Source organism: Scyliorhinus canicula, chromosome 5 (assembly GCF_902713615.1).
Source record: "Scyliorhinus canicula chromosome 5, sScyCan1.1, whole genome shotgun sequence".
Lineage (NCBI taxonomy): Eukaryota > Metazoa > Chordata > Chondrichthyes > Carcharhiniformes > Scyliorhinidae > Scyliorhinus > Scyliorhinus canicula.
This window is the reverse complement of record NC_052150.1, coordinates 200,663,953-200,677,460: the sequence shown is the minus strand read 5'-3', so window position 1 is coordinate 200,677,460 and position 13,508 is coordinate 200,663,953. Positions and strand designations below refer to the sequence as shown.

The 13,508-nt window shown below is 45.1% G+C and overlaps 1 protein-coding gene across 9 annotated transcripts in view; it reads right to left on the bottom strand.

Moving 5' to 3' along the window:
* The window catches only part of LOC119966517 (disco-interacting protein 2 homolog C), a 687,551-nt gene that overhangs the window by 91,605 nt on the left and 582,438 nt on the right, over positions 1-13,508 (bottom strand). For 6 of the 9 annotated variants that reach the window (XM_038798337.1, XM_038798339.1, XM_038798336.1 and 3 more), the window contains 2 exons: positions 8,458-8,567; positions 830-928 (listed from right to left, as the gene is read on the bottom strand). In XM_038798337.1, the coding sequence (XP_038654265.1) occupies positions 830-928; positions 8,458-8,567 (209 nt within the window). The remainder of the gene's footprint in view (positions 1-829; positions 929-8,457; positions 8,568-13,508) is intronic. The other 3 variants (XM_038798340.1, XM_038798344.1, XM_038798343.1) reach the window with 1 other exon arrangement.

Sequence of the window (13,508 nt, the reverse complement as noted above, 5' to 3'; positions counted from 1 at the left end):
ATGTTTTGCAAAGTAAACCATTCTATTAAGACTCAAGATTTCACTGCTGATGTGCAATTTTGCCTCTTCCCGCCTGCTCCACTTCTAAACTATTTTCAATTAGATATTTGGTTTAAACTCCATCATCACCAGAAAAATATATCCACACGTTTCATCTGAGGCAAGATATTTAAAGATCTACTATGTATATATACACACAAATTAATAAATCACAAGCATTGGCATCCAGAAGACATATTAGAAAGCACATGGAAAGAATTTTTTAGTATATGTTATTTATTGAACTAATAAATAATGATAATTTCTGTACAATATAAAATTAAAATTTGATAGGTTACACTAGAAGTTAATCATATTTAAAGGTAAACCTCTGATACAATAAAATGAAAACTTTAAGATTCAAAAATGATGACATTTTACTTTTAACATGGTTCCGTCTCCTAATTAAGAGATATTTTATTGATAGTTCAGGGATCCAGCTCTCTCAATTAATTAATTCTTCCAGTTCAGATTTGTCCAAATTATGTTAACATTTTAGGATTAATAATTAGCACTGAATCGACTGGAAAAAATGATTGACCAAGCACATTTTGAAATACCTAAAGCAGTTCAGCAATTAGTTTGCAGAAAAGCATTTTTGTATTTATATTATTTAATGTTAACAGCAGAAAATCCATTAAATTCACAAAATCCAAATAATTTCAAAACAAACATTTGAGAACAGTATTAGGTGGCTCAAACAGGTTTTGGGGGGGCTTAATTAACATTAATATAACAGGAGAGATGGCTTTCATGAATAAAAATAGCAATAGTCTATCAAAGGACTCACATTATGAGTGAACTGATTGATGGAAATAGAGGGCAAGGCTTGTGTATATATGCCAGGTGCTCCTGTGTAAGAGTCTTCAACCTCCCAGCAGTAGTTTTTCTACATTTAATTAAAACTAAGAATTCTTAGTAGTCTGCACATACGAAAGCCATTACATTTTACACAACGGAATTGTTCCAGCTGCAATGAAGAAGGGTTAAATTTCTCAAATGGGACAACCCAATTTCAAATCCCAAATTTCTTTATCAACATTCGCAATCTGCTTTCCCCTAGGAGAGAAAGTACTGTTAGGTTTAGCAAGGTCACTTTCATTGGTGAAGGGTGGGGATCCCTTTGGTGCAGTGTTAAAGCATGTTTCATACCGAGTGACTAACCTATGGCATTGATATGGTCTGTGGAGAACTACATGGACTGAATTGTTTTATTCTGTCGTTTGAGAACAGTTCGGGAGAAAACAAAGAATGTAGAGCAAAAGAATCAATGGAATTATTTCCATTCTCCTTAGTTTAAAAAAAAACTTATTTTTCTCCAGCAGTTTCTACACATAAAATAATAGTGGGGGAGGCAATGGGAAACAGAAGGAAAAAAAAATGATGCCTCACATTAATGAATATCTTGTGGGTTTTTACAGTTAATTAAAATAAAAACAGTTTTCAATATTATGTCAGGGTCCACACTCGTCACGTAAAATAGCAGTCAGTGGCAAAACCTTTCATTCTGCAAGTCTGAGAATAAACCCAGCCCAGTGAAGAGTAATGCAAGTCACATGTGCACAGCAATGACAAAAGGTCACGAGCGAATTGAGATGCGGCAGTCTTGGTCAAATCTCTAAGGTGCAGAAGGCAAACAAATGGAAAATGGAAGTTTATCCAGCTATGGAAGCTAACAGAAAGTCCCAAGGATCAATGTCACGACCTGATTTCGCATTCCAGTAAGATGAATTGCAAGGGCATAGATATGAATTAGTCAGAACTACAAGCAAAGTCCTCCTTTTTTCTATGATCATTAACATATTTAGTGCAAAATATGATTAATTTCTTATTGATGAACAATATAAGATCAATAAATGAACGAACGTGACGGTTTAGTCTCAAAGTATTTGTTTGAAATTCACTGTGAACTGAAGCAATATTTACCAAAGTCAAAAGCTTGATTAGGAGATTCTGGCATATTAATATAGCCGTCATGAAGGAGGCAATGAAAGCAATTTTGGTGTTCAAATATTCATAGAACAGTACTGCAAGACCATAAATCATTGTGTGTTATATTACAGCCAGCCAACTCATGAAAATGCCACAGTTGAGCCAAAAAAGCTTTTATTTGGTTTTGAGGCAGTAAACAGCAGAAAAACCAAATAACATGGCATGTTCCCTGAATTACATGAATGCATCATTATAGAGGAGAAATTATTTTGCAGTAAAAGAGCCATGCATATTATCATGAACAATTAATGTCCAAAAAGGATCATCACAAACTGCACAATTTTACTATTTTTTAAAACTCATCTGTTTGTTATTAGCTTAACCTTAGCATTTAATCAGAAAAAGCTGGAAACAGAAGTAACCTTCCAGTAATTAAACACTTCAATTTATGTATTTAAAAACAAACACTTAACCCGTTAAAGTGTGTCTAAATTTTCAGCGTCATCTTAACGAGGAATGCTCTTGCTAAGGAATAGAGCATCTTTCCAATAAAAAGATTTCCAAAAAAAAAGCAATGCAGCATCTTTCACTCTGGCCAACGTGTCAGCACCAAATTCCTCTCATTTGGCTAGGGCACCCAATACTCTGTGCCAGCCAAAACCGTTGGAAAGTAGCCGTTGTTGCACAACTGTGGCATCTCTCCATTTCTTAAGCCAGTCATTCTGTATCCACTCAAAGTGAACATGCCAAATTATGTCCGAACTGTAATTCTGCAAGTCTGAGTGTACCCACCCGGAACTGGATTGAACATTCCCCAGAACGGACAGGACTCAGAAGTGACTTTCAGTTCATCAGCCTGAGCTGGATTTGAACCCACATCACAGGGGTGAAAGACTATTGGAGCAGCTTTTTTTTTGGGGGGGGGGGGGGGGGGGGGGGGGAGGAGGAGGAGAACATTTGAAGTACAATATACAATGAACAAGTAACGTGCACAATTAGGTGAAATTAATATAATCACTATTATTTCTACATGCAATAAAAACACCTTTCAACTTCTATAATGGGAGGAATTTTTCTTATGTTGTTAGCAGCTGTGCGGAAAGTTTGCGTACACAAGTTTCTCATTCTCTGCACTGCCTTGTTACACAGGCAAAAAGAACAAAACAATGGACACAAGATTAACCATCAAGGTGAGAAAGGTACTTTTGAAATAAGCAGCTTGAAGGTACCTAAACAGAGTTAGCAACAGTCAGTAATTTAAAGGTCATTTTAAGAACGTCATAAACAAATGCATTTTATTTTCCAGTATTTTACTGCAAGAACAAAGTGACAGGGCTCTGAAAACTCTAGCAGTAAAGCTGTGGACTTGTTGCCAGATGAATTATAGTGAGTTTGAGCCCTAGAGCAGAATGACATTCAAAATTAATTTGAGGTTTTTCTAGCTAAGCTATGTTGATTATTAAATAATTCAGAGAGAAGCTGTGACAATGTTCCAGCTTCATACCATCCCTGCTTGCAGGCTTTCACAGGTAACTGAATCACACAAAAATACATCCCCCCCCCCCCCCCCCCGGGCTCCCTCCCGCTATTCCTTCCCCCTTACCAAAGGGAGCTAGCTGATGCTGGGATACTGTCTCACATGTGCGAATACAAAATTGAAGCATCTATTTTTCTTTTGTGAACCCAAGCAGTAAATATTGACAATTCAACCGTGGTTCGTGTTCCAAATGAGCCACATTCACCTGCATAAAACCATAAACATTCCAGCAAAGGCACTGGATAGACATCAGGACCAGGAACTGCAACCAATTTTATTTTGCCCCCTTGACAATCCATGGGATACGGAGGCCAATAATTATGACCCAACCACGTACCCTGGTGAGAACAGCCAACTCGGCATAGAACAGGGATTAGATTTTGAAACATTCCTGGTCTGTGTGAGTTAGTGCGACACCATGAACTGACCACCAGAGGAACATTACATTTTGTCAAATTTAAAAGAATCATTTATTATATTTTAAAATAGATGAAAACATGCAGATGTTACAAATATGCTTTAGCATGAACATTTAAAAAAAAGACAACAAATGTCAAGGAAAAACATTGCTTGCAATACTAACAAGGCTAAAATACTTGTGTGCAGACATGTTTTGCTATATGTATAGTTAATAAATCCTATGACTTCCTAATTGCAAAGGTACATTGAAACAAATAGGTCATTACTATTGAATTTTTAAACCTAAAATCAACACTAGCAACTTTGTTTTAGACTGTACGCTTTATATATTAAAAAAACTCCTTCAACATGTTTATATCAAGTTAAACCTTGCACTAAGTTGTTGTCTCAAAATTGAATTTTAGGAATCATCGGCATTTTACAGACACAGCTTATATACCAGAGTCAGATGTAGAGAATGCTGAAATTCTAGTTTGAAGATCACGTAAAAATGCTATTTTTTTTGGCAGTCCTATTATGCAGCAGTCCGGTATATGAAAAATGCATTCAATAAGCTAATCATCTCGTGTGAAATGGTGGCATAGTGTTAATGTCTGGGGGTTCAAATCCAACTCTGGAAGCTGGTGTAATTTAAAGTGTGGAGATATTAATTAATCTGGAATATATAGCTAGTCTCATTAAATGTTGAACATGGGCTGGGATCCTCCCCTACCCGGCGGGGCGGGGGGTCCCGGCGTACCAGAGTGGCGAGAACCACTCCGGCGTCGGCCCTCCCCAAAGGTGCGGAATTCTCCGCACCTTTAGGGGCTAGGTCCGCGCTGGAGTGGTTGGCGCCCCACCGACTGACGCGAACGGCCTTTGGCGCCCTGCCGACCGGCGCCACGGCTGGCCGAAAGGCCTTCGCCGGTTGGCATGAGTCCGCACATGCGCCGGAGCGTCAGCAGCTGCTGACGTCACCCCGGCGCATGCACGGTGGAGGGGGTCTCTTCGTCCTCCACCATGGTGGAAGCCGTGGTGGAGGCGGAAGAAAAAGAGTGTCCCCACGGCACAGGACCGCCCGCCGATAGATGGACCCGATCGCAGGCCAGGCCACCGTGGGGGCACCCCCCAGGGTCAGATCGCCCCGCGCCCGCCCCCCCCCAGGACCCCGGGGCCCGCTTGCCTCCTCCTGCCGGCACCAGAGGTGCTTTAAACCACATCGGCGGGCGAGGCCTGACAGCGCCAGACTTCGGCCCATCGCCGACCGGCGCGATTCCCGCCCCCGCTGAATCCCGGGTGGCGGAGAATTCCGACCACGGCGAGGGCGGGAATTATGCCGGCCCCGGGCGATTCTCCGATCCCACGGGGGCCCCTGAACCGGTTATTGATTTTTGCAAAAAAAAAAAACAATCTGGTCTACGAAGGAAATCTGCCATCCTTATTCGTGCTGGCCTGGCCGACATGTGATTCCAAACCCACAGCAGTGTCTTAGCTGTCCCTTAAAATGGCCAACCAAGCCAATCCGTTTGGAAAAACCTGGAGATAGGGCAACAAATGCTGGCCCAACCAACGACCCCATGAAAGAATTAATGAAAAAATATTATTTTCTCTTTATAAATTTAGAATATCCAGTTATTTATTTTTTTCCAATTAAGGGGCCTTCCACCTCCCCAGCACATCTTTTTTTTTTGGGTTGTCAGGGTGAGACCCATGCAGACACGGGGAGAATGTACAAACTCCACACGGACAGTGACCCGGGGCCGGGATTGAACCCGGGTCCTCGGCGCTGTGAGGCAGCAGTGCTAACCACTGAGCCACTCAGCCGCCAACAAAACAATATTCAGCAGATTATCAAGATCAGCATGTCGGTGCAAGAGTTGGTAATATCCTTTGTGGCACAGAGCAGTTAACAGTCCAAATTAAACTGCTCGCTTTTTAAAAATCTAAGATAATCTGTTTGGGTCAACAGAACAATGTTAGGAAAATGCCACCAGTCCTAGCTTGGGAGATCATTATGGTTTTAGAGCGGAATGTGGGAAAATGTCCAAAACAGGAATGTTTTTGTTTTAAAATACATGAGCAATTTAGCCATTTGCTTTTAATTTAAAAAACTCAACTTTACAAAACTTTTAATTTTGAAAATTTTTTCATCGATAAAAGAAAAATCAGAACTCGTGCCTCAATTGCAATCCCTGCCTTTATACGGCTAATTCTGAATTTTAAAAACATGGCGATCCTAAAAAATGGGCTTTACAGATTCACGGTGATTAAGGATGAGAGAACCATTCCGACAGGACTTGTTCCTTGATAAATGCTATTTCTAGTAATAGAAAGCAAATTTGTGGCAAAACGGCCGCTAAAAATTCAAATGATCCAAATGACAATTGTGAATAACAACAACGCTGGAAAAATTGCAAGTCTAATTCAAATGGTTCACCAATCCTCAGTCAGATAAAGCACACTGAATACAAAAAATAATGAATCGTACACGTTATAAAGAGACTGATAAATAACACAAAATGATGCACAGTAATTTAGCTTAATTCATACACACAAATAAAGTTTAAAACTAGCTACCATACAAATAGAGTATTACTTAGCTACTCTTGGAAAGAGCACACCCTACCCAAGATCAACACCTCCACCCTATCCCCATAACCAGTAACCCACCCAACACTAAGGGCAATTTTGGACACTAAGGGCAATTTATCATGGCCAATCCACCTAACCTGCACATCTTTGGACTGTGGGAGGAAACCGGAGTACCCGGAGGAACCCACACACACACGGGGAGGATGTGCAGACTCCGCACAGACAGTGACCCAAGCCGGAATCGAACCTGGGACCCTAGAGCTGTGAAGCGATTGTGCTATCCACAATGCTACCGTGCTGCCCCACAAATAGAGTATTACTTAGCTACTCAAATCCATGTCAGGGCAGATATCAAGGAATAAAGTGTGGAGATATTAAGTGAAATATTTTCTCCGCCGCATCTTTCTTTTTTTTTCGGTATCACTACATCACAAACCAGTTGTAGGGCAAAAAGGAGACCTGTTCCTAGACATCCACCATCACTCTCACACATCTCTCAAGGAGTTGAGAGTGGACCTTGGTGATTCTCCTAGTAGGACAAACTTATATTTGATGTGGCGATGCCGGTGTTGGACTGGGGTGAGCACAGTAAGAAGTTTTACAACACCAGGTTAAAGTCCAACATGTTTGTTTCAAACACGAGCTTTCCAAGCGCAGCTTGCATGTCTTGCAGAGATTGCCCTGGCAGGGTTGTGTGGTGTCGTGGTCGCTGTTCTGAAGGCTGCGTAATTTGCTGCAAACAATGGTTTGTTTGAGGTTGCGCGGTTGTTTGAAGGCCAGTAGTGGGGGAGTGGGGGTGTGGGTCATCCCCACACCCCCACTACTGGCCTTCAAACAACCGCGCAACCTCAAACAAACCATTGTTTGCAGCAAATTACCCAGCCTTCAGAACAGTCTCTGCAAGACATGCCAGATCATCGACATGGATACCACCATTACACGTGGTAACACCACCCACCAGGTACGCGGCACATACTCGTGCGACTCGACCAATGTAGTCTACCTCTTACGCTGCAGGAAAGGATGTCCAGAAGCGTGGTACATTGGCGAGACCATGCAGACACTGCGACAACGAATGAACGGGCATCGTGCGACAATCACCAGGCAGGAATGTTCCCTTCCAGTCGGGGAACACTTCAGCAGTCAAGGGCATTCAGCCTCTGATCTCCGGGTAAGCGTTCTCCAAGGCGGTCTTCAGGACAGGCGACAACGCAGAATTGCCGAGCAAAAACTTATAGCTAAGTTCCGCACGCATGAGTGCGGCCTCAACAGGGATCTTGGATTCATGTCGCATTACATCCACCCCCCACCATCTGGCCTGGACTTGCAAAATTCTACCAACTGTTCTGGCTTGAGACAATTCACACCTCTTTAACCTGTATCTCCCTGGATCTGTAATGATTTGATTACCTGCAAATGCTCGCATTCCAAGCATTGTCCAGCATCTCTGACTTTGTCTATATAAATGTTTCTGGAACATACCTCTCCATTCACCTGAGGAAGGAGCTGCGCTCCGAAAGCTTGTGTTTGAAACAAACCTGTTGGACTTTAACCTGGTGTTGTAAGACTTCTTACTAAGCTTATATTTGGCAGCTTCTCTCTCTGAGGCAGCCTAGCCCAGTCCAGCCTGGCAATTCAGCATGGGGGGGGGGGGGGGGGGGGGGCGGGGTGTTCCAAATCCTGTGGTTAACTGGAGCGCAGTGGTCCAAATGCTCTTCATCCTAAACAGAAGAATGCAAACCCCAGATAGTTGCCCTAAATTGGATTCAAGTAAGCAAAGGTTTTGAAGTTTCCCTAGGTCTGCGTTCCTTTTATCTTATGCTTCTTTCATTCATTGCAATTATAATTCTGCAGGTTTACTTTGATGCAGAGACAAGATGTTTGATACAAATGCAGGTGACTTTTCATCAAGACAAAGACTCATGAGACAGGAGACGAAAGCTTCTATGTTATCTTACCTTCACTCCCGCTAGCATTCCTGTTGTAGATACACTGAAGTCAAGGTAGGCCAAAGTGTCAGGGTTGGAGGGTTTGTAAATCTGGGCAGGCCGTCTCTTTGGCAAGTCATCTGAAAGGAAATTAATGTATTTTAGGATCTGGACTGCTGTGCATATGAGGATGATGGGCAAGCTTACTTCTATGCAACATATAATAGAACATTCGAGAATGCCTGACAATAAAGTTAACTGGTTCGCTCTAAGCTATCCCTCAAAATCACTTCAACACCTATTTTCTAAAATACAAGCAGAGGCTACCTTGTCAATGCCCTACAACACAATACAATAGATGCTGGGTCAGCAGGCAATCGAGAGCAAAGCGTAAGGCATTTGTGGCTTCAAGGTGGCAAGTTTTGAGAGATTTTAACAACCACATATTTATATTGAAACTTTAACCTAATAAAGCATCCTAAGATACATCAGAGAAACACCATAGGCGCAATTCTCCGCCCCACACCAGGTGGGAGAATTGCGGGGGGGGCCGGGCGAGTCCCGCCATGCTACCCCGGCACGCGATTCTCTCCCCCCCCACCCCCCCAAAACGGCGCGCCGAGATTTACGACAGGCCGCTCGGAGAATCGCCGCTTGCCGTTTGTAACGGGCGAGCGGCGATTCTCCAGCCCGGATGGACCGAGCGGCCTGCCCAATACTACGGGTGCACGCCGGCGCCAACCACACCTGGTCGCTGCAGGCGTGAACAGCGCGTGAACACTGCGTGGTGCCCACCAATCGGCGGGCCGGTGTCTCTGAAGGACGCACTCTTTTACTCTGCCGCCCCGCAAGATCAATCCTCCATGTCTTGCAGGGTGCCCGCGGGGAGGACGGCAACCACTTTCACACGGCGCCAAGGCCTGCCGCGCGTAAATGAGAGAATCCCGCCCCATATACCAAAATAATTTACCAAGTCACCAAAGGTGGAGGGGTGTTAGAGAGGAGGATGGTTATGGTCAACCCTGGCAAAGGCAGCAGGCCCGGTTGAAAAGGACATGGGGGGTTACTTTACCTTTGTCACAAAAATATTGGGTGCGCTCTAGCGGCCACAACGCATCCCAATGGCAGTGCGGCGACGCCGGTAGATCCCGGGTGAAACCTCCTGCAGACTTCCCGACATCCACGACGCCTCGTGTGATCTACCCAAGTCCCATGAGGCATCGGTATCGGGAACGCACCCACAATGGGCGGGACTGAGCCATGCTTGCATAAGTAGACCTCAAACCTACTTAAGGCCTACTTACCCAGTATCGACTGGCCTCCCAAGATCCACCATACTCCATGTGGTCCAGATAGAATGGCACCCGGGGGGTCTCACAGGCCATCGGAGGCCCTTGGCAGTGATAGTGCAGGGTGCCGCCCTGGCCCTCCTCCTTGAATGCGGGCACCTTGGCACTGCCAAGTCGGCAGGAGCACTGCTAGGGTGGCAGTGCAAGGGTGCCCGGGTGGAACTGCCAAGGGTGAAGGCCCGAGTGATAAAAGAAATTCTAACCGATGAGAAACTCCCCAGACCACACAAAATTGACCAAGTGTCATTAGGTAAGCAGTGAGGAACTCGTCGGCAGAGCAGACGGAAAACTCCCAGCAAAATCCACCACAAATGACACTTAGAAACTTTCCCATTAAATTGCGCCCATTGCATGTTAGTTTTTTGATAGGAGTAATTTCAGGACTGTGGCAGGGTGTAAAACCTAATTGAAGGATTCAATCATAGAGTTCCGGGAAAGATGGACATACATTTGGCAGGTGACGATATATTCAAGGACTTTAGACAAAAAAGGGAGATTGAAGATAGTATTGGGGTCAAGCATTTTTTTCTGAAGAAGGGCGATTTCTGCAGATTTAAAGGAGAGGGGGTTAGCACCGGATGAGAGAGGACCAACTTAGTGAAAATAGAGTCAAGGAAGCAAGAAGTGCGGGCAAGATGAGCTCAGAGAGCACAAGAGAGGAGATGGGAGAAAAACTAGAGAAATGTGAGCTTGGGTAATGAAGAGCTTTGAGGAAGTGTGGCCTGGTGGGCTAGTGGAAGGAAGTGAAGCAGTAAAGGCAGTTATTAAGTCTCGATCTGAACAAAAAGAAGTCCATGTTCTCCTTAAACTTAATTTTGTTGGTTAGGATGGGGGAAGATCATGCAATGGGGTTTACAAAGGAGGACTGCAGCACAGGAAAGAAGTCAGGAGTTACTCTTTGCAGATGGTCCATGAATAGTGGGCAGCTCTACGGGACCTCATAGTGCCCAGACAGATCTGGCTGAAACAGCTTTCCGCCATATCCATTCAAGTCTGTGTCCCTTTGACTTGAGGGAGTGAAGCTGCGAGCTGTAGGGGAGTGAACTTTTAGATAAGAGACAATAATGGTGTTACTGGGGACTGGGGCATCAATGGTGACAGTGCGGTGGGTTGTGGCTGAGCAAATCAATAATTGCAGAAATGCTGCAGTGAATGAAGGTCTAAAGGCTCAATGGTTTAGGTTTTGAAAGTAGTTACAAATGAATTGGGGGATACCTTTCGCCAGGCGCATGGCAAGGTGATGTGAGTGAAGAGTGACAAGGAAATGATTAGAGATAGCCTTTTCTATGATCAATACAATGGGAAAAAACTGTTTTGCACGGGGGGGGGGGGGGGGGGGGGGGCGGGCGGCAGGGGAGGTGATAACCAGAGAATGCAAATGTAAACGAACTGGCAAAAGAACCAGAGGAAGGGTAAAAGGATCTTTGTTTAAACGTGGCAAGTTGTTATAAGCTGGAATGTACTGCCTGAAAGAGTGTCAGAAACAGCTGCAACAGTAACTTTCCAAATGGAGCGGGATAAATACTCGAAAAGAAAAGAACATTTTCAGGGCTATGTGAAGGAACAAGAAGTGAAGCTAATTGGAGAGCTTTTCCCAAAGAGCTGACAAAGACAGATATGACAAATGGCCTCCTTCCGTACTCTTTGATTCTATGATTTCTATTGTGCATTAGGAAAAGCAGTGGAATATCAATCTCTATTTTCGCATTTGCACTTAGTGCACAATTAGGGAATTAGTAAGTGCAGTAAGTGGCGTAAGAAAGTGGGTTTGAGTCATCTGTGGACTGTCAATTCCTGCTGAGATTCTCTTAGTAACTGTCTGGCAGACTTTTCCAATTGCTCAAATGAGTGCAGGAAATTACAATGAACCATGGGCAGGATTCTCCGAACCCCGCCGGGTCGAAGAATCGCCGCAGGGCAACGGGAATCCAACCCCCGCTGGCTGACGAATTCTCTGGCAGCGGGGATATGGCAGGGGCGGGAATCGCGTCGCGCCGGTAGGCGGCTGCTGGCATCCGACCCCCCGCCGATTCTTTGGCCCGCGATGAGCCGAGTGACCGCCTGTTTTTTGCCGTTCCCGCCGGCGTAAATTAGAGTAGGTCCACACCGGTGGGACCTGGCGGTGCGGACTGCCTCCGGGGTTCTCGGGGGCATGGCGGGGAGATGCCCCAACGGTGGCCTGGCCCGCGATCGGGGCCCACTAATCCGCGGGCGGGCCTGTACCGTGGGGGGCACTCTATTCTTCTGAGAAGAAGCCCTCTGCGCGTGCGCTCGCTCGGATGACGCTAGCACACGCTGGCGCTCCCACGCATGTGCCAACTTGCACCAGCCGGAAGCCCTTCGGTGCCGGTTGGTGTGGCGCCAAGCCCCTTCCCCGCTGGATGGCACGGCGCAAACCACTCCGGGGCCGGCCTAACCCCTGAAGGTGCGGAGGATTCCGCACCTTTGGGGCGGCCCGACGCCGGAGTGGTTCACGCCACTCTTTCCCGCTGGAGTTGCCCGCCCCGCTGATTACGGCAAAATCCCGCCCTATTTGTTTTGTCATTTCATTGACCCGAATAAAAACAAATTACCAAAATGACAGAAGTTAAAACTTAGCCATACAAATTTAAAAACACTGAACTGGGAAAATCCCACTGATTAAGTAATTGGGACACTTTAAAAGTTGATTTGTAGCTCCTTTAATTCCCTAGATTGATATGCAAGAGACAAATAGCACATATCTTGGCATATAGGTTGAGCTATGAAGCCTCAAGAAAAACCCTCCAAAAACAGGGGTGGAGCAAGAAACTTCAGAGAGTTGTGAACACTGCCCAGTCCATCACATGAACCTGCTTCCCATCCATTGACTCTATCTACACCTCCCGCGGCCTGGGTCATTTTTAAAAATAAATTTAGGGTACACAATTCTTTTTTTTCTGATTAAGGGGCAATTTAGTGTGGCCAATTATTCTATCATGCCCATCTTTTTGAGTTGTGTGGGTGAGACCCACGTAGACATGGTGAGGATGTGGAAACTCCACACGACAGTGACCTGCGGCCGAGTTAGAACCCGGGTCCTCAGCACCATGAGGCAGCAGTACTAACCACTGCTCTACTGTGCTGCCCCACCGCTGGCTGGTTATGCGCTAACCTCGAGCGAGAGAGAGAGCGAGGTTGGAATCATGCCCAAGAGCTACGTGCCTACTTCATACCTCATTTAGAAGAAGGATTAATAAAATGGTAAGCAAAATACCAGAGTCTGTCTACAGTCTGTCTAAGAACCAAGTCCATGCCGAAAGTCCAAGACAAAAGGACCCAATATTAGAACATGGCATCAGCGATGGAGACATCAATGTAAAAGACACATTGGTGCTATTGAAAGAAGCACAGAGAGAAGAAGCCTTTGAAAGCAACTCAAGCTGTTGGCAGTAGAAGGAGGCACACTGGAGAGGGGTAACAATGACCGTATCTAATGAGCAGTCCCTTGCTTTGGTCACACCCGCTTGACTGCCTCAAGGGCTTGCAGAGAGGTCAGCAGTGGGAGTGGTGGAAACGCCATTTTCTCAGTTACAGAGTAGCATCAGGTCTTCACAAAAACGAGCCACAACTCCAAGTCAATACCTTTCTTTACATAGTAGGTCCAGGCAAGATGTGCAGAAGTCCACCATGGGTTTTGATTCATCATCGTAGCCTTTGACACCTATGCTATCTCTAAGCAATTCAGTAATCCAACGCTTGAACCAGCGCACC